Source organism: Lepus europaeus, chromosome 23, assembly GCF_033115175.1.
Source record: "Lepus europaeus isolate LE1 chromosome 23, mLepTim1.pri, whole genome shotgun sequence".
Lineage (NCBI taxonomy): Eukaryota > Metazoa > Chordata > Mammalia > Lagomorpha > Leporidae > Lepus > Lepus europaeus.
The window spans coordinates 19,766,155-19,784,493 of NC_084849.1; the positions used below are offsets into that span (position 1 = coordinate 19,766,155).

At 61.1% G+C, this 18,339-nt stretch overlaps 1 protein-coding gene across 1 annotated transcript; it reads left to right on the forward strand.

The window, feature by feature from the left end:
• The first annotated feature begins 6,503 nt into the window (after window positions 1–6,503).
• On the forward strand, window positions 6,504–16,614 carry ASPHD2 (aspartate beta-hydroxylase domain containing 2). The gene is made up of 4 exons (XM_062182255.1): window positions 6,504–6,539; window positions 9,451–10,550; window positions 14,607–14,720; window positions 15,115–16,614. Exons 2-4 carry the CDS (start codon window positions 9,743–9,745, stop codon window positions 15,222–15,224), a joined length of 1,032 nt encoding a protein of 343 aa, XP_062038239.1. The 5' UTR covers window positions 6,504–6,539; window positions 9,451–9,742; the 3' UTR covers window positions 15,225–16,614.
• The last annotated feature ends 1,725 nt before the right edge of the window (window positions 16,615–18,339 follow it).

Genomic DNA, 18,339 nt, shown 5'->3' on the forward strand with positions numbered 1-18,339 from the left:
TTCTGCTATTAATTCATATTAATACACACATTCTACCAAGTGGAGAAATACATATACATGCAAAATCCTCCACATACCAATCCGTACTCCGGCTGTTCATGCTCCACGCTACGCTTTGGAGAGTTATCTGTGCTCATGACCTTGGACTGCGACACCATCACAGCCCTCTGCATGAAGCTACGTGTGCAGTTACCGCCTGATAAATGCTCGTAGCCTCCAATTTTTCATAAATTTTTCAATGAGCATTCTTGTACATGAATGCCATTCTGAAAATTCCTCTGGGACAATGGCTTTCAAACTCACCCGACTGTTACCCACTATCAGAAACGCATTTTTTAAACTTGTAATTAATTCATTAATTATCTGATTTTTTTCACAGAGAGAGAGCGAGAGAGAGAGAGAGAGAGAGATCATCCTCTAGCTCACTCCCCAAATGCCTGCAATGCCCAGAACCAGGCCAGGATGGAGCTGGAAGCTCGGAACTCAATCCAGATGTCTCACCTGGCAGGTGGCAGGAACCCAGTTAACCTGAGCTGGCACTGTTGCCTCCCAGCGCCTGCCTTAGCAAGAAGCTGGAATCAGGAGCAGATCCAAGACTCGAACCCAGGCCCTCTGGGAAGGGATGCGGGCCTCCCCACTGGCACCTACGCTAAGTCAAACGCCCACCCGGAAGTGCATCTCACACTGGGACCCAGTGCCGCACCCGCACCTGCGCACACGAGAGTTTCCCAGAACAATGCTCTTACCACATTTCAGAAACACTTCTGAAACACTTCTGCCTTCCGTCCCGAGATGTTTGCATCACTGAGTCATACTGAGTTGTTTCAGATTCTTGTCCTGCACATGGAAGACCATCGTGGGCTTGTTTCCGGTTCTGTGTAATCATTCGTTTTCAACTGGTGACTCGACTCTGCTCTCCTGTAGCCCCGTGGCCACACGATGTTGCCCCGAGGGCCCTGCGCAAGGCTTAAGGGGAAGTCCTTAGCCACCAGCCGCAGGTTTGGGGGTCCCAAGACCACTCTTATTTCATTCCAGCTGGCTACAAATCTGGGGGACAAAAAAGACTCAGGTCTGATCATTCAGGAAAAGGACCCCCAAAACTGGGCAGTGTTGTCCTTTCAATGCCAGCTTTTGTTGACACCCACGAGAACCAACAGAAAGAGACACACCCAGTGAAGTCGAGCAGGGCTCTCAATGGGACCCTCTCTTTGTCCGCCAGGACCTCAAAGCGTAATGTCCAATGAGTATTCCCGGGGCCAGCGCTGTGGCGTAGTGGATAAAGCATCCCATACAGGTGCCGGTTCGAGTCCTGGCTGCTCCGCTTCTGATCCAGCTCTCAGCTATGGCCTGGGAAAGCAGTAGAAGATGGCCTAAGTTCTCGGGCCCCTGCACCTGCGTGGGAAACCTGGAAGAAGCTCCTGGCTCCTGGCTTCGGATCAGCCCAACTCTGGCCGTTATGGCCAACTGGGAAGTAAACCAGTGGATAGAAGACCTCTCTCTCTCTCCCTCTCTCTCTCTGCCTCTGCCTCTCTGTGACTCTGCCTTTCAGATAACTGAATAAATCTTTAAAAAATAAGTGTTTCCAACCAGAGAAGCTCACCTGAGCTCTAATGTCCAGATTGTTAATATTTTGAGTGTGTGTTTATTTTCATCTACTTGAAAGAAAGGATGACAGAGAAAAAGAGAGAGAGAGAGAGAGAGAGAGAGAGAGAGAGAGATTTTCCAAATGCTGGGTCACTCCCCAAATACCTGCAACAGCCAGGGCTGAGCCGGGCGGAAGCCAGGAGCCTGGAGCTCCCCTGGTTCTCCCACACAACTGGCAGGGGCCCGAGTACCCCAGGCTCATTGGTGGGAGCCTGGAGCAGCCAGGATGCAAACCAGCTCTGCTACACGGGATGTGGGCCTCCGAGTGATGGCTTACCACATGGCACCACAACACTCGCTGCTAGAGTTTCTACTGAGTGTTCATTACACAGACACAATTCGTGGAATCAGGGGTCATGGGGTTGAACTACATTCCCAACCCCTGTCGCCTCCTGGATACGTGGCTGGTGTGTCCCCCAGCACCAAGCCCAGCCCTCTAGGCACAGGGCTGGGCAGTCCCCACCCTGAGGGGTTTCATTAGCATAACTGTCAGCTGGGGCTGCAGGTGTTCGGAACAAATACCGAAACCCCTCACCGTTAGGGGAATTCTGAGTTTAGGGGTTGTGTCCCAGGGACTGGGGACCCAGGTGAGCCAGCGTCTTCCTTACACAGGGGGCTGTGCTTTCTAACCGTTGCTGGATGTGTTTGCTAAACTGTTGTTAAGGATTCCTGTGTCTGTATGCTTGACTGTTCATCTGGAATGTGGTAGGTCTTAAAAGGCCTTTAAAAAAGGGTTTATTTATTTGAAATACAGAGTTACAGAGACAGAGAAGGAGAGAGAGAGAGGAAGAGGGGTCTTTCATCTGTTGGTTCACTCCCCAAATGGCCACAACAACCTGGACTGGGCCAGACTGAAGCCAGGAGCTTCTTCCAGGTCTCCCACGCAGGTGGCAGGGACCCAAGCACTTGGGCCATCCTCTACTGCTTTCCCAGGTGCATTAGCAGAGAGCTGGATTGGAAATGGAGCAGCTGGGACTTGAACCGGCACCCACATGGGATGCCTGCCCTGCAGGCAGAGGCTTAGCCTACCACGCCACAGCGCCGGCCCTGACTTTGGGGTTTAAAGGCCTGCATGATCTGGGGAGCCAAATCTCATTCCACCCATCGTGATGTTGTCAATCTCCTTTGGTTTACTAGTATGATTAATCCTGTTACGAGATACTCTGGTGTGCCTTCTCTTAGGGACAGTCTTTGCAGGCCACATGTTAAGCCGGAGAATGTCCTAGCATATTCCTCTAGAACATTCCTACCCTGCTTTCATATCAACACAAGCGGATTTGCTAATTTTCTGTTCCTATAACAAAATACGTGAGGCTGGAACACTGATAAATACAAGAGGTTTATTCTGGTTCGTGGTCCCAGTCCACGGTCCAGGGGCCACCCTGGGCCATGGTCTCCCTGCTGGCAGAGTTCACAGGTGATGCAGGACAGCCTACAGCCATAGACCTGGTACTGCTTGAGTGTGAGTCCCTTCTGCTCTGTCTCCCTCTCTCCCTCTTTTTGGAAAGGCTCCAGGATTCCACCATGGAGCTCCCACCTCGTCCTACCCTGCTCAATTCCCAAGCCCCTTGCCCCAAACACCATAGTCGGATGAAGTTTCTACACTCTTAACACCTCGCTATGGGGATCAAAAATCTCAACACACAAACACTTGGGGGACACGCTCAGACTGTATGCAAGCGATAGCAACATGTACAACAGTGCACGCATGTGCACGTTAGGTACAGGAAACCACCGTGCAGGGGTAACTCTGATCTTTTTGCTCTATAATCTGTTAGTTGCTTTCTCCACGTCATTCATTAATGCTCCTAGCTCCTCCTTTTCATAGCTTTACAGCTTTATGTACAAATCATGAAAACACAACGATGCCATCATCCAGCCTACAACTTCCCTAGGACAGTCAGAAAGCACCGACATTGTCCATTCTTACTGCGAGACGCTACTTCAAACAGCTCATGGAAGATGGAATTTAAGTTTACTTTTGGTGCAAAAAAAAAAAAAAAAAAAAACTTGAAATCTATACATGGAGGGGCTGGCGCTATGACTCAAGGGGTTAACCCACCATCTGCAATGCCAGCATCCCATATGGCACCGGTTCAAGTTCAGCTGCTCCATTTCTGATCCAGCTCCCTGCTCATGCACCTGGGAAAGCAGTAGAATTGGCTCAAGTGCTTGGACTTCTGCACCCATTGGGAGACCTGGAAGAAGCTCCTGGCTCCTGGCTTTGGCCTGGCCCAGCTCCGACCATTGTGGTCATTTGGGGAGTGAACCAGAGGATGGAAGTTCTCTCTTTATCTGTGTAACTCTGCCTTTCAAATAAACGAATCTTTTTGTAAAAAAGAAAGATAGCAACCTGTGCTTTTTTCCAGGCTATGCATTTTCCAGGAACTTAGAGGATTCCACAGTCTACACATTTACTGTTTGAACAAATACTACCACGCTGTTCCCCAGAGTGGTGACACCAGCTCTTTTAATGCACCCATCAGGCCATTCCTCCAGTCTCCACAGTGCCTGCCGCCTTGCTGTGACCTTGACGGAACGGGCATGTTCTCCCCGGGTCCCGGGTGCCTGCCTCTGCAGGCGGAGCGAGCTGGGTGGACACCCCGGGTGCATGAGCTGGCGTAATGATAGGTTGTGCGGCTCGGAGTGGGCCGGGAATGACTGCCCTGGAGAAGACAGAAGAGGGGGAAGAGGGCGCAGGTGGCAGCCACGTGGAAGGCAGGCGACCGAGATGAGCTTGGATCTCAGCTCGGCTCCTCCATCAGCACAGCGGTCATCTACCTGGGCTGTCTCCCTGGAGTCCCTTCTGTGTGCCCGGGGATCCTCTCCTGCAGATCTCATCTCCTAGGGCCGCCCAGAGGCTGGCAGAGCCCCAGGTCATTTCCATTTTTTTTTCTGAGACTCCCAGAAAATTTAAAAGAGCAGATGTCCAGCAGGGTGAGAAAAATATCACCATGGGAGCCGGCGCTGTGGTGTCGTGGGCTAAGCATCCGCCTGCGGCACCAGCATCCCATATGGGCACTGGTTCAAGTCCCAGCTGCTCCACCTCCAACTCAGCTCTCTGTATTGGTCTGGGAAAGCAGTGGAAGATGGCCCAAGTGCTAGGTCTCCCTGCATCCATGTGGGAGACCTGGAAGAAGCTGTAGGCTCCTGGCTTCAGATCGGCGCAGCGCTAGTCTTTGCAGCCATTTGAGGAGTGAACCAGTGAACGGAAGCTCGCTCTCTCTCTCTCTCTCTCCCTCTCCCTCTGTAACTCTCTCAAGTAAATCAATCTTTAAAAATTGCCATCAAAAAAATAAATACTCTTAACAAATATGGAGCAGTGTAGTTGCATTGGGCAGAGTGACTTACAGGATTTGTCAAAATTAATGGAGGGTGTGGTCCAGGTCGGTTCACAGGTGGTGCCTTGCCACAAGGCGACAGGAGAGCCATGCTCTGAACGGGAGACAGGTCCAGTGGCCTCCGCCTTCTCCACCCGCCCCAGGGGCCACCACCCTCAGGCAGTGTTTCTAAATCCGAGCCTTGTGTTGATTAGCCACACCTGGAGCAAATTTAAGTGCCTTTTATGGCTTCCCAGCGTTTGCATTGTTTGTTTCAGTAGATCAGAAGAGGAGAAAACAGGTTCTTCCACCTTTGGAGTTGAGAGAAGGGAAGAAACCACAGGGGTGAGGACAGGGGTGAGGCGGCCGCGGGGACATGCGGACAGAGAAGAGGTGGACTCCGGGGCAGGGCTGGGTGGTTCTGTCACTCTGGGACATCGTAGAAGGTTCCGGCACAGGGAGAAGGTCCTGGGCCACGGGGAAGGCCGAATGGTCCCTGGACGCTGTGACAGGGGCTCTGGGATGGGTTCTAACACAGGGGAAGGTGGCTCCGGAGCAGGCCCAGGCGGGACCCGGGACAGGAGGAAGGTGGAATTTGGGGTAGAGCGGAGGTGGGAGGTGGGTTCCAGGGCAGGGTGGGACGGGTTCTAGGCCAGCAGGAGTCAGGCGGAGGCGGCTTCTGAACCACTATGGGGATGAATTCTGGGACACAGCAGAGGTGAGCCTGGGCCAGGGACAGCCGGCTGGTGGGCAGGCCGGCCCACGCCATGCTGCCAGAGCCCACCCACGCGTGGTTCTCCCCGACGCCGCCCATCGCCACCTGCCTTCTCTGTCCCCCGCGGGCCCTGCCTGGTTCGCGCATCACATCCCCCCCGGGCTGGCTCCCCGGGGCCGCCGCCCCCGCCTCTCACCCGCCCGGGACCTGGGACCGCCGGGGCTGCGGCCGGATCCCGGAGCGCAGGGCCGGGCACGGAGGGCGCCGGGTGCCGGCTGGAACGCGTCGCCAAGGAGGCTCCCGCTGGGCGATTGCCTCCCCAGCGCCCGAGGGGCCTCGGACGGCGCAGGCTGAACCCCGCGCACGGAGGGGCGCGCGCGAAGAGGCAGCGACGCGGAGGCCCGGGGAGCGCGACCCGCGCCGGCGGCCCGAGCACCGCCCCGGCCCCGGGGAGCCACCGCCCGCGCGCACCCTCCGGCCGCACGGCGCTGCGTCCCGGGGCGCCGGGCCGGGCCCCTCCGCAGACAGCCGGCGCCCCGCGCGCGCAGGTGCGGCGGCCTCGGGGGTCCCGGCCCCGCCCCCACGGCCCGGCCCCGCCCCGCCCGCGCCCCCTCCCCGCGAGGCCCGGCCGCGCGCGGCATTGTGGGAGTTGTGGTCCTCGCGGCCCCGCGGAGCGCAGCGCGGCGTCGGCACCGGTGGGGGCACCGGCTCGGCTCGGCTCCGGCAGCGTGGGCCGGGCAGCGGCCGGGCGGTGGCTCGGCGGCGCGGGCCGGGGGGCGTCCGCGTGTCCGCGCCCTCGGGCGGCGGCGTCGCCTCGGGGCCGGCTGCCGCCCCCGCCGCCCGCGCGCCCCGGGGCGCAGGTAAGCGGCGTCTCTGCCGGGGCTGCCCGGGCGGGCGGGCGGCGCGGCCGGGCCGACCCTCGGGAAGCGGGCTTGGGTGCGAGGCGGGGGTGGGGGGTCGGGCGGCTGCAGGCCCCGTGGTCCTCGCCGCGCGGCGCCGCCACCAGCGCCGAGGATGCTCCGGGACGCCTGCGCCCGCCTGCGTCCCGCATCCCGGCCGGGCCGAGGGGCCCCGCGCCGAGCGCTCCCTGCGTGCCGAGCGCCGCCGCCTCGGCTGTGCCGGCGGCCCCGGGGCCGGGCATCACCTCCTCCCTGCCTGCCGCCCCGCCCCCACCCTCCTCCCTGCGCCCCCCCCCCCCCGCTCTCCCCCTCCCCCAGCGTCGCCCACTTCTCGTGTTTGCTGTGCTGACCCTCCTCCCCTGTCCCGGGACTAGCACGCGCCATAAAGCTCCTGGGCCATCGCCTACTTTCCCTGGCTGCGCTCACCTGACCGTAGCCCCATCCCCCTCCTCCCCTGACCTCCTGGTGTTCACCATCTGTGTTTACCCATCCTCTGTCCGCCTCCTCTTCCCACTGTCCAGGGCCTGCGGAGAGTGAGCCGGGAGGGCCCCCCGGGGGCGGCGGCCCCTGGCAGCTCCTGGGCACAGAGCATGGCGCGCGTTACCCGCACCTTGCCCCACTGGGGCTGCCCCCTGGGGCGCCTCCGTGGCTTCATCCTGAGGGTGCCGAGCACTGAGCAGCCTCTTGGCGCTGGGCATCTGAGCTGGGCCCTGACCAGGTCGGACTGAGTCTGTCTCCCCAGGTGTGTGCGGTGGCTGAAGTCACCTTTGGTTGCATTTGAACCCGGGTCCCATTGCCCAGCGCCAGCTGGCCTGAAGGCAGAGCTGCAGTGAGCCGGCCCTGGTCCGGCGGAGAACAGAACAAGAACAGACAAGTGCAGGGAGCCGGGGGTTACTGTGGTCCCTGAGCCCAGGGAGCTGGAGGTGGGTAGAGGGGTTGTCCCCAGTGTGCGAATCAGTGCTTGGTGAGCTGCCAGCCCCCTACAGATGGAAGGGTGTCCTTTGTTGTCACATCTGGCCCTGAGCGGTAGGTCCACCTCTGGACTTGAGCTCTCCCTGTTCTCAGAGGATGCTGTGAGAAGGTTTTTTGCTGCCTTTGGTTCTGCTCAGCCTTGGGCGGGGGGGGGGGGGGGGGGAGTTGGGGGCCGTCTTTGTGCAGAGTGGGGCTCCCACCTGGGGTCAGGATTCCCCTGGCCTCTGCTCTTGTTTTCTGTGCCTGGGGTTTGATTGACTTGAACTTGAGTGATGAGCCGGGGCAGACTGGAGCTGCTGACACTTAACAGGTGCTTGTTAAATTCTCAGCCTCTCGCTCTGGAAAGCTGCTGCGAAGGGAGCTGAGAAGTTGCCGCCGCCGCGCAGGCTTCGCTCAGCAGATGGGGGAAATCCCGTTAGCCAGAGTGCTTGGGATCCCACAGGTGATGTTTGCCCAGGGACCTGCGGCTCTCCTGGGCTCGGGCACGCCTGGGCAGACACACACCTTGCATCCCCTCTGCGCCCAGTTTCTGCAGCCCGGGGGGGGGGGGGGGTCTGTGACCGCCAGTGAGTCCCACCTTTCTCTCTCCTGCCCCTGGGGGGAAGTGGAGAACTTGTGAGGAAACATGGAGCTTCTCACCTCCTGGCTCTTGTATTTTTCCTCGAAACAGAAAAAAAAAATCCCTATGAATATTCAGCATGTGCGTCTCTGACTTACTAAACATTACAGTCAAGTGATTCTTTATTCCGCTGAAGCTGGGCGGAAGCCAGGAGGCAGTTAATGAGCACCTAAGGTTTCCCTTTCATCTATAGCTTAGCACGTCTGGGGACCGGAAAAAAAAATCACTTGCATCCATGGCAATGCGAGTGCCCGGGATGCACCATTAGGGGTTGGGATTCTGAGTTCTGAGATAGCTTTTGCCCACGTGTCACCTTGGGTTTGCTGGCTGCCACCTAACAGTCACCCAGCCGGTAGTAAGTGACGTCATCAGAAAGTGGTTTGTATCCATCATCATCCAGTGGGATGGACTTCAGCCACGTTTTGTCCCCTCGGTCGTCTTGAGCACACCTGGCCTATCCTGGGTTGTGCTCTTGGCCATGACGGAGTGCGTTAGGCTGTGCTAGGACCAGGCCTGCCTGTTCCTGGCTTCGAATCAGTGGGATGGGCGGGGAAGCAGAGCCGGGGCCTGGTGACTGGGGCAGCGTGGTGGCGGGGCTGTGCTCTGACTGTGAGGCTGGCGGGGTGATGGGGTGCCAGATGCCGGCCCTAGCCCTCGGAACGAGGCTGGCTGTTGGGTGGGGGAAGCCAAGTCAGAGGCCTGCGGGGGTGGGGGGACTTTAGTTCCCATCAGCCCCCTTGTTTCACTGCCATAACCTGACGGGTGGGGCCGGGCAGACAGGGACGATCCAGCTGCCTTTTCAGTTCGGTGTGGACACGGCCGCTGTCAGGAGGGCGAGGGGGATGGAGTAAGAATGGGAGGACAGAGTGGAGACCCTGCCGTCCTAAGGATGTGTCTGAACCCAGAGTTCTTCCTAACGGGCGGTACAGGGGTTAGGGGAGAGGGAGCGCCCATTCGGCACCTGCTATGAAATGGATAGACACGGGCTTGCAAGCTGGGAGAGTTTGTGACCCGTCCCTTGCTGTGTGATTTGGGTGGGTCTCATGGCCTCTCTGAGCCTCGGTATCCTGAGCTGTTCCTGTGAACGGTGCAGGTGACGCACGGTGGCCTCTTGGGAAGCAGAGGTGGTGATAAGAAGGGGAGAGAATACCCAGGATTGCCATGTGTGCCCCTCCCCACAGCGACCTTGCGAGATGCACTGGGACTCTACGTTCCAGGCAAGGACAGTACCAGCTGCCCAACCTAATGCGGGCTTTTTCATTTTTCTCTTCCTCCTCCTAGGTTTGGAGTCCCTAAGTCATCCTTTGCCCTCCCTAGCCGATGTGACGTCACCAGCTCCCTCCCCACTCCTGCAGTGACTTTGGCTGGGAGTGGAGCAGAGCGGTGGGCCCGGCCAGCCACCTCCTTCACCGATGCTGCCCCCGACAGGGTCCAAGGGACAGTGGCAGCCATGGCTCCCCCTGCCCCAGCCCCTCCTTTCGTCCTGCGCTGACCTGCGAGGCGTAGGTACCCTCGGGACCCTGGAGGACTGACTCTCCGAGCCGGCTTTGCACCGCCCCTCCCCGCCCCCAAGATGTCGCTGGAGTGGCTGGTGGCCTGGAGCTGGTCGCTGGATGGCCTAAGGGACTGCATCGCCACCGGCATCCAGTCCGTGCGGGACTGTGACACCACCGCGGTGGTCACCGTGGCCTGCCTGCTGGTGCTGTTCGTGTGGTACTGCTACCACGTGGGCAGGGAGCAGCCCCGGCCCTACGTGTCGGTCAACTCCCTGATGCAGGGCGCCGAGGCCAACGGGCTGCAGAACGGCCTTGTGTACTGCCAGTCCCCGGAGTGCGCGCGCTGTGCCCACAACGAGGGCCTCAACCAGAAGCTGTACCACAACCTGCAGGAGTACGCCAAGCGGTATTCGTGGTCGGGCATGGGCCGCATCCACAAGGGCGTCCGCGAGCAGGGCCGCTACCTCAGCAGCCGGCCCTCCATCCAGAAGCCCGAGGTCTTCTTCCTGCCCGACCTGCCCACCACGCCCTACTTCTCCCGGGACGCGCAGAAGCACGACGTGGAGCTGCTGGAGCGCAACTTCCAGACCATCCTGTGCGAGTTCGAGGCCCTGTACAAGGCCTTCTCGAACTGCAGCCTCCCGCAGGGCTGGAGGCTGAACAGCACCCCCAGCGGGGAGTGGCTCACCTTTTACCTGCTCAACCAGGGGGTGTGCGTGGCCAGGAACTGCAGGAAGTGCCCACGGACGTACCGCTTGCTCGGCAGCCTTCGGACCTGTATTGGCAACAATGTCTTTGGGAACGCGTGCATCTCCGTGCTGAGCCCCGGCACCGTGATCACGGAGCACTACGGGCCCACCAACATCCGCATCCGTTGCCACCTAGGTAGGTTGCGGTGTGGGCGCGCCTGGCGCGTGCGCGGCCACTCAGGGAGCCGGGGGGTGGCGCCTTTGCGTGGCTTCGCTGTGCGTTGGGTCTGCAGAGTCGGAGCCCGCAGGAGCTCCGTGCTGCAGCCTGGGAACATTCACCGCCCTCATTGGCCACAGGTGACCCCTGAGGGCTGGGGCCGACGTTTTGGGCACGTGCCGCCGAGGAGTGAAGGTGTCAGTTCCATTTAAAGAGCTGCCCATGGCTGGTGGCAGCCGGACGGGCATCATGCTGATGACCAAGGCCCGCGGTGGCATCCAGGAGGCTGGGGCAGGTGCCGGGGGATGCAGGGATCCTCTGGACGAGGCTTGTTTCATTCGAGACTCGAGTAAGCTCAGGGAGACGCGCCTTGTGTGTGCACGGCCTTGGTTGGCTTCGTGGCCGTGGCGCGAGTTAGCGTGTGGTCAGCCTGGATGAGTCGCTTGGCCTGTGTGAGCCCCCGTCTGCTCATGTGGAACATGGAGGGGAAAGGCCGCCCTCTGCGGAGCTGTCCTGGGCGCTCATCAGATCCCGCGTGTTGCAGAGTGGCCATGCGCTCAGAGCCTGACAGGGAGCAGGTGTTTAAGGGAGAGGCGTGGAGACGCACGGTCACGAGGGCTGACGTCTCCAGCGCACCTTGTGCCCAGAGGCAGTGGCCTCACTGGTCCCCTGCTGGACAGTGCCGAGTCAGACAGCAGGGTCCAGCTTTAGGCGCTGCCTCGGCGTCCACGTGGAGGAAGAGAGGGGCAGAGGCATCCCTGGGGCGGGCACTGGGGGGGGCAGTGGGCTGAGCCATCTCGTGGGGACACCTACACCCTTAGATTGAGTCCCACCTCCGCTTCCAGGCCAGCTTCCCGCTAACACACCTGGGAGGCAGCAGATGATGGCCCAAGTGCTAGGGTCCCTGCCACCCACGTGGGAGACCCAGATGGGGTCCCTGGCTCCTGGCTTCAGCCTGGCCCAGCCCTGGCTGTTGCAGGCATTTGGGGAGTGAGGCAACAGATGGAAGATTTCTCTGTTTTTCCCTGTCACTCTGACTTTTGGATGAATGTATTAATTATTTCAGAGTCCCATACGCAGGTTGGGGCCGGGGGTTCTGAGGAGGAGACCGAGCCGCCCGGCCCAGGCCCTGCACCTGCTGCAGCCCTGCTTCTGCTCTCTGGCTGGGGCTTCTGAGTCACGTGTGGCTTGCACAGAGGGCCTAGTTACTTTAAAAAGACAAAAATAATTAGCTCTGTGCATATGGTGGGGGTCCCAAGAGGCCATGCAAGGCAGGGTAGGCGTCTTCAGAGGAGGTAGCCTGGATTTGGGGTCAGGCGTGGGGCTGTGGGCCAGAGACCAGGTCTGTCTGGGCCCCAGTTCCTCCCCTGTAGAATGGGGAGGTAGCGCTTGCCTCCCGGGACTGTTGAGAGCATGGGACAGGTAGCGTCGTCACGCGGCCCGCGACGGCATTTGATAAGTGTTAGCTGGCAGCCGTCACGGGCAAGCCCTGCCTGTGTGTTGGCGTGACAGAGGACACCTAGCACGTGGGCTCCACCCTCCGATCCGGACTCAGGCTCAGCCCCGTTTATTGCACGTCCCTGGGCAGAGCCCTGCAGCGCTGGGCTTGAGCGTGGAGGTAACACTGAGGACTGGAAGGTACGTGACAGAAGTTGGCAGGTGCAGGGCAGTGAGATCAGCCAGGTGACGGCCGTGATCGATAGAGCCGCCGGGCAAGGTGCCAAGGCCGGGGGAAGCCGGGCGGCCGCCAGCGCACTCCACAGAGAGGAAGCGGTCCCCCCTCGGGAACTGGGGGCGAGTTGGGGCAGAACCACGGAGGGCCCGGGGCCAGGCTGGGTGATGCAGGCTGTGGGTGGTGGGGAGCGGCGCTTGTGTTTGTGGAAGGTTTTCCTGTGCATGCTTTGTGCAGCTCAGAGATTGATGTGGGAGAAGTGCTGGGACACGTGTGGAGTAGCCACAGAACCCGGGGTCTGCACACTGTGTGTTAACGCCTGGTGTGTGCCTGTGCAGTGTGTCTCTGTGTGTGTGTGAGTATGTGACGTACGCCCACGTGGGTCCTCCCTGGGGCCAGTCATCCCCTTCTCAGCCCCGCCAGTTCCATGCTGGAGAAGTGGATGTCCCGTGTTCCTGTGCATGGCCTGAAGCCTGGGGCGTGGCTGGTGCTCCGACCATGGCGGGTCCATGGTTGGTTTTCTCCGTCTGTCCATCCGTCTCCACGCCGCCGGGCCCGAGGCAGTGCCTGCCCAGGAGGGAAGCAGGGTTCCTGTGGCCCTGTGCCTGACGGGGAGTCCCAGGAATGAGGTCGGCAGCGGAAGAGGCCTGGCACGCACCTGGTGGCCTGCCCTGTGCCCCGGCTGAAGACAGAGGGGGCACCTGCGGGTGCCAACCTTTGTCCCCTCGCTCTGCCTCCTATCCGGGCTGTGACGAGTGCGGTTGTCACTCTGGCCACGGGAGCCCCAGCCATGTGCCCTGCTGAGCCCGCCCATCCCCTGTGTGTGCATCTGCTGGGCCTGCTGTGAGCGCGCGACAGGTGGCCGCGGCCTGTGAAAAGCGCCACCTCCCCCCCCAGCATTATGTTTGGGACTGAAATGTTCCAGTCACACTGCTGCCAACTCCTAGCAAAGACCCTGCCGAAGCCCCTCTGGAATAAACCAGGCAGGGGCCGTGGGGAAAGCGCCTGTGTGTGTCTGACAGATCGTGGCGCGGCTGGCCCGGGCCTGCGCTCTCCATCTCCAGGCAGGATAGCTGGGGGTTGGTGCGGCATTGTGTGGCTGCGTGCCTGAGGGCCAGGCAACGGCTCCTGGTGGGAGGGGGCCGCTGAGGACTGAGCCCCTCACTACCCTTCTTCCTGCCTTTTCCGAGCCTTAGACGTGCCTGTGCCAAAGGGGCCTGGCCGAGGCCACCCCCAGGAGCCCCCACCTGCCCCCTCTTTGGACAGGCATAGCTCATTTGTCCAGCCCAGCTCAGGCAGGGTCTCGGGCAGGAACCGTGGCCGCAGGGAGGCTGGAGCAGAAGGCAGGAGGGTTGTTGTGGACCCAGCAGCCAGGCCATGGCAGGGGGCGTGAATCACAGTGGCCGCCGGAGAAGGGGAGCTTCCTTGTGAAACTCCTGGGGAGGCCCTGTTGCTAAGGGACTTCTCCGGCAGAGGGCGGGGTGAGAGGAGCTGGAGGCCGTGGCCCAGAGCGGGGCGGAGGGTCTCCCTGAGCTGGGCAGCAGGAAGCCCCAGAATCACTTTGGGGGCACTGCTCAGACCGTGACTGGCGTGCACCCAGGGTCCGGTCTCCGGGGCCACTCGGTCTCAGCGAGCACTGAGTGTGGACTTTTGAGCAGATCCCCTGAGTTCTGCCTTGGCCCGCCTGGAACGCGGCAGGAGCTGTGTCTGAAACGTTTACGGAGCACAGAGCTGCACGCAAGCTGGCTGGTGCCAGGGACGTGGGACCACACAGCGCCAGCCCTGGTATTGACTATTAATATACTCTAATACTGCAAGGAAGTTTAGTAAGTAGACAGGAGGATGACATTCTTTGTGATCAAATACCCCGTGTAGTCTACCTCACTTTCCAGCGCGCTGGTGCGTAGGCTCTCGGCTGCCGGAGTCCCGAGTTATGGGTGTCTGGGGGCGTGGCTTTCATCGGAGAGGTCCTGCCCCCACGCCCCCTGGGCTGTCAGCCTGTATAGGTCGCCGCCTCTCCGGTTATGAGGCTCACGTCCACGGTCATGGTGCCGGCGGCTCAGCCTTGGTGGGGGAGGCTCCTGCTTTCTCGGCGGTACCTGCCTGCCGTGTCCCCCCGTGGTGGCCGGCGATGGTCTGTCTCGCAAGGACCGCAGTCCCATTCATGAGGGCAGATCTCCCAGAGGTCCTGCCCCGCCTCCCCCGCCCTGGGATGTCCAATAGGTGAGTGCGGTGGGCACGCGGCGTTCAGAGGCGGCTGCAGCGGGGCGAGGGGGAGGTGTGGGCGCAGGAGGCCGCCCGCTCCCCCCGGCCAGCCCTGGCCCCTGCCTCCCCTCACTGTCTGTCCTCTGCTTTCCCCCAAGGTCTGAAGACCCCCAACGGCTGTGAGCTGGTGGTGGGGGGCGAGCCGCAGTGCTGGGCGGAAGGGCGCTGTCTTCTCTTCGACGATTCCTTCCTGCACACCGCGTTCCACGAAGGTGAGCGCCTGCCGGGGGCCCCTCCCGCCGACCGCTCGGTGGCCTACCTTGTGGAGGGGCTTGGGGCTCCCAGAGAAAGCGAGCAGAAAGGGCCGGGTGTACCCCTCACAACACCCCCGCCCCTGCACACAGGCCTGGGACCCACAGTGGGTGTGTGTGGCCCCGGCACTGCTGAGACGTCTCTTACCAGGACCCAGAGGCCACCGCCAGCGCCCTGGGGTGTCCTGTGGGCTCTGACAAGGGGACAGTGGCGTGTACGTGCCACGACGGGTCACGGTGTCACAGGAGCGGTGCGCACCCCCTCCCCATCCCTGGCTGCTCTCACTCGGGAAGCCACGGTCACCTGTGCCCGGGGCAGGCTGGGGCGCTCTGACCCCTCCCCTGCCCACCACAGGTGCAGTGGAGGACGGCCCCCGGGTGGTGTTCATGGTGGACCTGTGGCATCCCAACGTGGCAGCGGCCGAGCGGCAGGCCCTGGACTTTATCTTCGCTCCGGGACGATGAGGACGCGGTGCGCGCTGGCGTCAGCGAGAGGGGCCGCGGCGAGCCTGCGGGGCGAGCTCTCGCTGGGATCCCTGCGTCCCGTCGGAACCGGGACTCCTCCGCTTGTTTCCTTAGACCGTTCTCCCCTCCCAACCATTGGCTCCCGAGACCCCTTTCCGGCCTCCGCGCACGTTCCTCTGACCGCGTGAGCAGAGCCTCCCTGCCCCCTGTGTTCTGTTGCTACCTGGTTTTCTCAGTGCTCTCACCCAGAGTGACCTCATGCTCTCTGTCCGACTGTCCTAACGTGAACCTGTCGCGGTCACCTCCAGAGAGAACCACAAAAACCGAGCGAGTGAGCTGCAAACCAGAGAGCTGGGGCATCGGCCTCTGAGCCCGAGAGGGCACCCCTGGCAGGTGGAAAGGTACCAGACACCGCTTTGGGAGGCGGGGAGGGGAGCGCCCAGCGGCCAGGCCCCAGGGACACCGGCACCCCCGGCTCAGCGCACCCAGACCCTGTGGGGCCCCTGACGGTGCCGCCTTGGGCTGGTGGGAGTGGGGGCGTTCCTCAGACACAGCTCTTTATAGACCTGAGGGCGGGGCTCCCCCGGGTCAGCCGGGCCGTGGTCCACTGCCGGTTGGCACCTGGTGGGATGAGACCGCACTCGTCCAGTGACACCGCGCGGAGGGCCTCTCCCGGGCGCGGCTGGAACCACAGAGCCCACCAAAGTGTCCGTTTCGCTTTGGAGTTTCTGCAGCCCGTGGCTTCGCGTCTGTTTCTTCCGTACACAACACTGTTCAAACGCGCTCTGCCGCCCTGTGTCTTTGTCCCCACTCAGGGTGTGCACTCAGGGCCAGTGACCCAGGCCCGGCCTGTGAATAGGGAACGTGGGGAGGCCTGCAGAGCCCCAGGATCGCCGTGTGGCTGTTTGCAGAAGCGAGGGCAGAGCTGGCTGGAGGCTGTGAGTTAGAAACGGGCTGCCGTCGGCTGGTGTGGGCAGCGGCGGCCTCCTGCCACCTGGGACCGGCCTGAGAATGTCACTGTCAGGTGTGTGAAGTCCCAGAGCAGCGTGGGATGCGCAGCTCGCGGAAGGCAGCCGCTTCCTCGGGGCCCAGCTGTCAGGAGGAGGCTGGGCGTGCGGCAGGCCAGCTGGTCACCCCCATGTGATGTCCACCCCCGAGCAGGGCGTCCAGGCAGGTCCTCTCCAGCCATCAGGCCGTGGGAAAGGGCGGGCGGTGCGGACATGCCCGAAGGCCTCCTCTTCCTCCAGCGTCTCGTGGGAAAGTCGCTGGGGTGCATGATGTCCACACGGAGCGCCCGCTCCGCCCTGCGGTTACAAACCCCACAGCCCCCACGGGCACCTGGCCGCCTGTGCTCACGTGATGTGCTCGGGGAACAGAGATAAATAAAGGATCTTGCTGAAAACCAGGGTGCGGCGGCCACATCTGTTGCAAAGAAAATGTGCCCAGGGCCAGGAGCCCCGGGAAGGGCACTGGGATGAGTCTGTGGCTCGTTTGTGGTTTGCTTTTCGGTTGTTTTTATTTTTTAATTTTTAAAAATATTTATTTATTTATTTGAAAGTCGGAGTTACACAGAGAGAGAAGGAGAGGCAGAGAGAGAGAGAGAGAGAGGTCTTCCACCCGCTGGTCATTCCCCAATTGGCTGTAACGGCTGGAGCTGTGCCGATCCGAAGCCAGGAGCTTCTTCGGGTCTCCCACATGGGTGCAGGGACTTGGGCCATCTTCTACTGCTTTCCCAGGCCACAGCAGAGAGCTGGATCGGAAGAGGGGCAGCCGGGACTCGAACCGGCACCCATATGGGATGCTGTGCTTCAGGCCAGGGTGTTAACCCGCTGTGCCACAGCACCGGCCCCAATTGTTTTTAAATTTATTTTTATCCACTTGAAAGAGAAATCGCTCCTCATCCTGCGGTTCACTCCACAGATGCCTGATGAAGCCAGGACCCAGTCACTCGCTGCCTCCCAGCTTGCACGGTAGCAGGAAGCTGGATGGGAGGTGGAGGCGGGACTTAGTCCCAGGCACTCCCACGGGGGATGGAGGCATCGTCCCAAAGGCTCTAGCTGTTGCACCCCTGGCTCTTGACTTGTGGCTCGCGTCCTGGGTTCAGGCAGAAGGGGTGGACAGTGAGTGGGGCAGATTGCTGTTCTGGAGTCCTGGAGTGGGCTGGGGAACCAGCAGCCTTCTAGAACCTTCTGGGGCTGTCACTGTCCACCCAGGCAAGGAGCAAGGAGTTCAGCTGCAGAAAAGCCGAGGCTTCTGCACGCAGTGTCGGGAGCCTGCTCCTCTGTAGAGCACCTGGCACCAAAGGACACCGGCAGCAGTGTTGGCTTCCTTTGTGCCGCAGCTGAGACGACACACAGGTGATGGGGGACAGAGAGCACTCGTGAGCAGCAGTAAGGGGGCAGCCGGGAGCCGTGGGGACTTGGGGTCGTCTCTGTCTGGTCACAGAGGAAGATAGCTCCCATTTGCAGTGTTCCCTGTGATTTACGAGGGGGGTGGGGGCTAGGGGGCCAGGAGCAGCCGGGCTGCAGGGGGCGTAGTGCACGCAAGCCTGCCTCCAGCCAGCAGTCCCAGCAGGAGGGAGAGCGCCAGTCCCTGGGGCCCTGATGCTCCTCACCCTCCCTGTGTGTGTGTGTGGCTTTGATGCTTCTCACCCTCCCTGTGTGTGTGTGTGTGTGTGCGCGCGCGCGTGCAAGTGCCTTTGCCAACCAGGCAATTGCTAAAGTCATTTGCACGTTGTAGCAAGGGCTGCTCAAGGTGGGAATCCCCCCTTCCACCCGAGCTCCAAGGCCCTTTGTGCCTGTGCAGGGCAGGGCAGGCTGGATTTGCACACGGATGGGCTGGGCTGCCAGCCAGCGGGGCAGGGCAGGGGGCTCCTGACTTCCACGGCCGCCTTAGTGCCCCAGGAGGGCTGCTGGGAGACACGGAGGTCAAGTGTTAGACTCTGTTTTTGAGGCACACAATGCCTGCTGCCAGCAGCCGGGCCTCGCTAACCAGATGTAGACCCGGGGAGCAGGACAGAACAAGGCCACGCAGTTCAGAGCTGCTGACAGATGGCAGTGGACGACTCAAGCAGATTGCAGCGCTGGGTGGCAGGAGGCGGCCTGCGCGTGGACCC

Excerpts from the sequence above, each read along its gene's own strand:
- ASPHD2 (XM_062182255.1), top strand. The coding sequence starts at position 9,743 with ATGTCGCTGGAGTGGCTGGTGGCCTGGAGCTGGTCGCTGGATGGCCTA. Across the intron at positions 10,551-14,606 it reads CCGCATCCGTTGCCACCTAG|GTCTGAAGACCCCCAACGGC; the intron begins GTAGGTTGCGGT and ends CTTTCCCCCAAG. Across the intron at positions 14,721-15,114 it reads GCACACCGCGTTCCACGAAG|GTGCAGTGGAGGACGGCCCC; the intron begins GTGAGCGCCTGC and ends TGCCCACCACAG.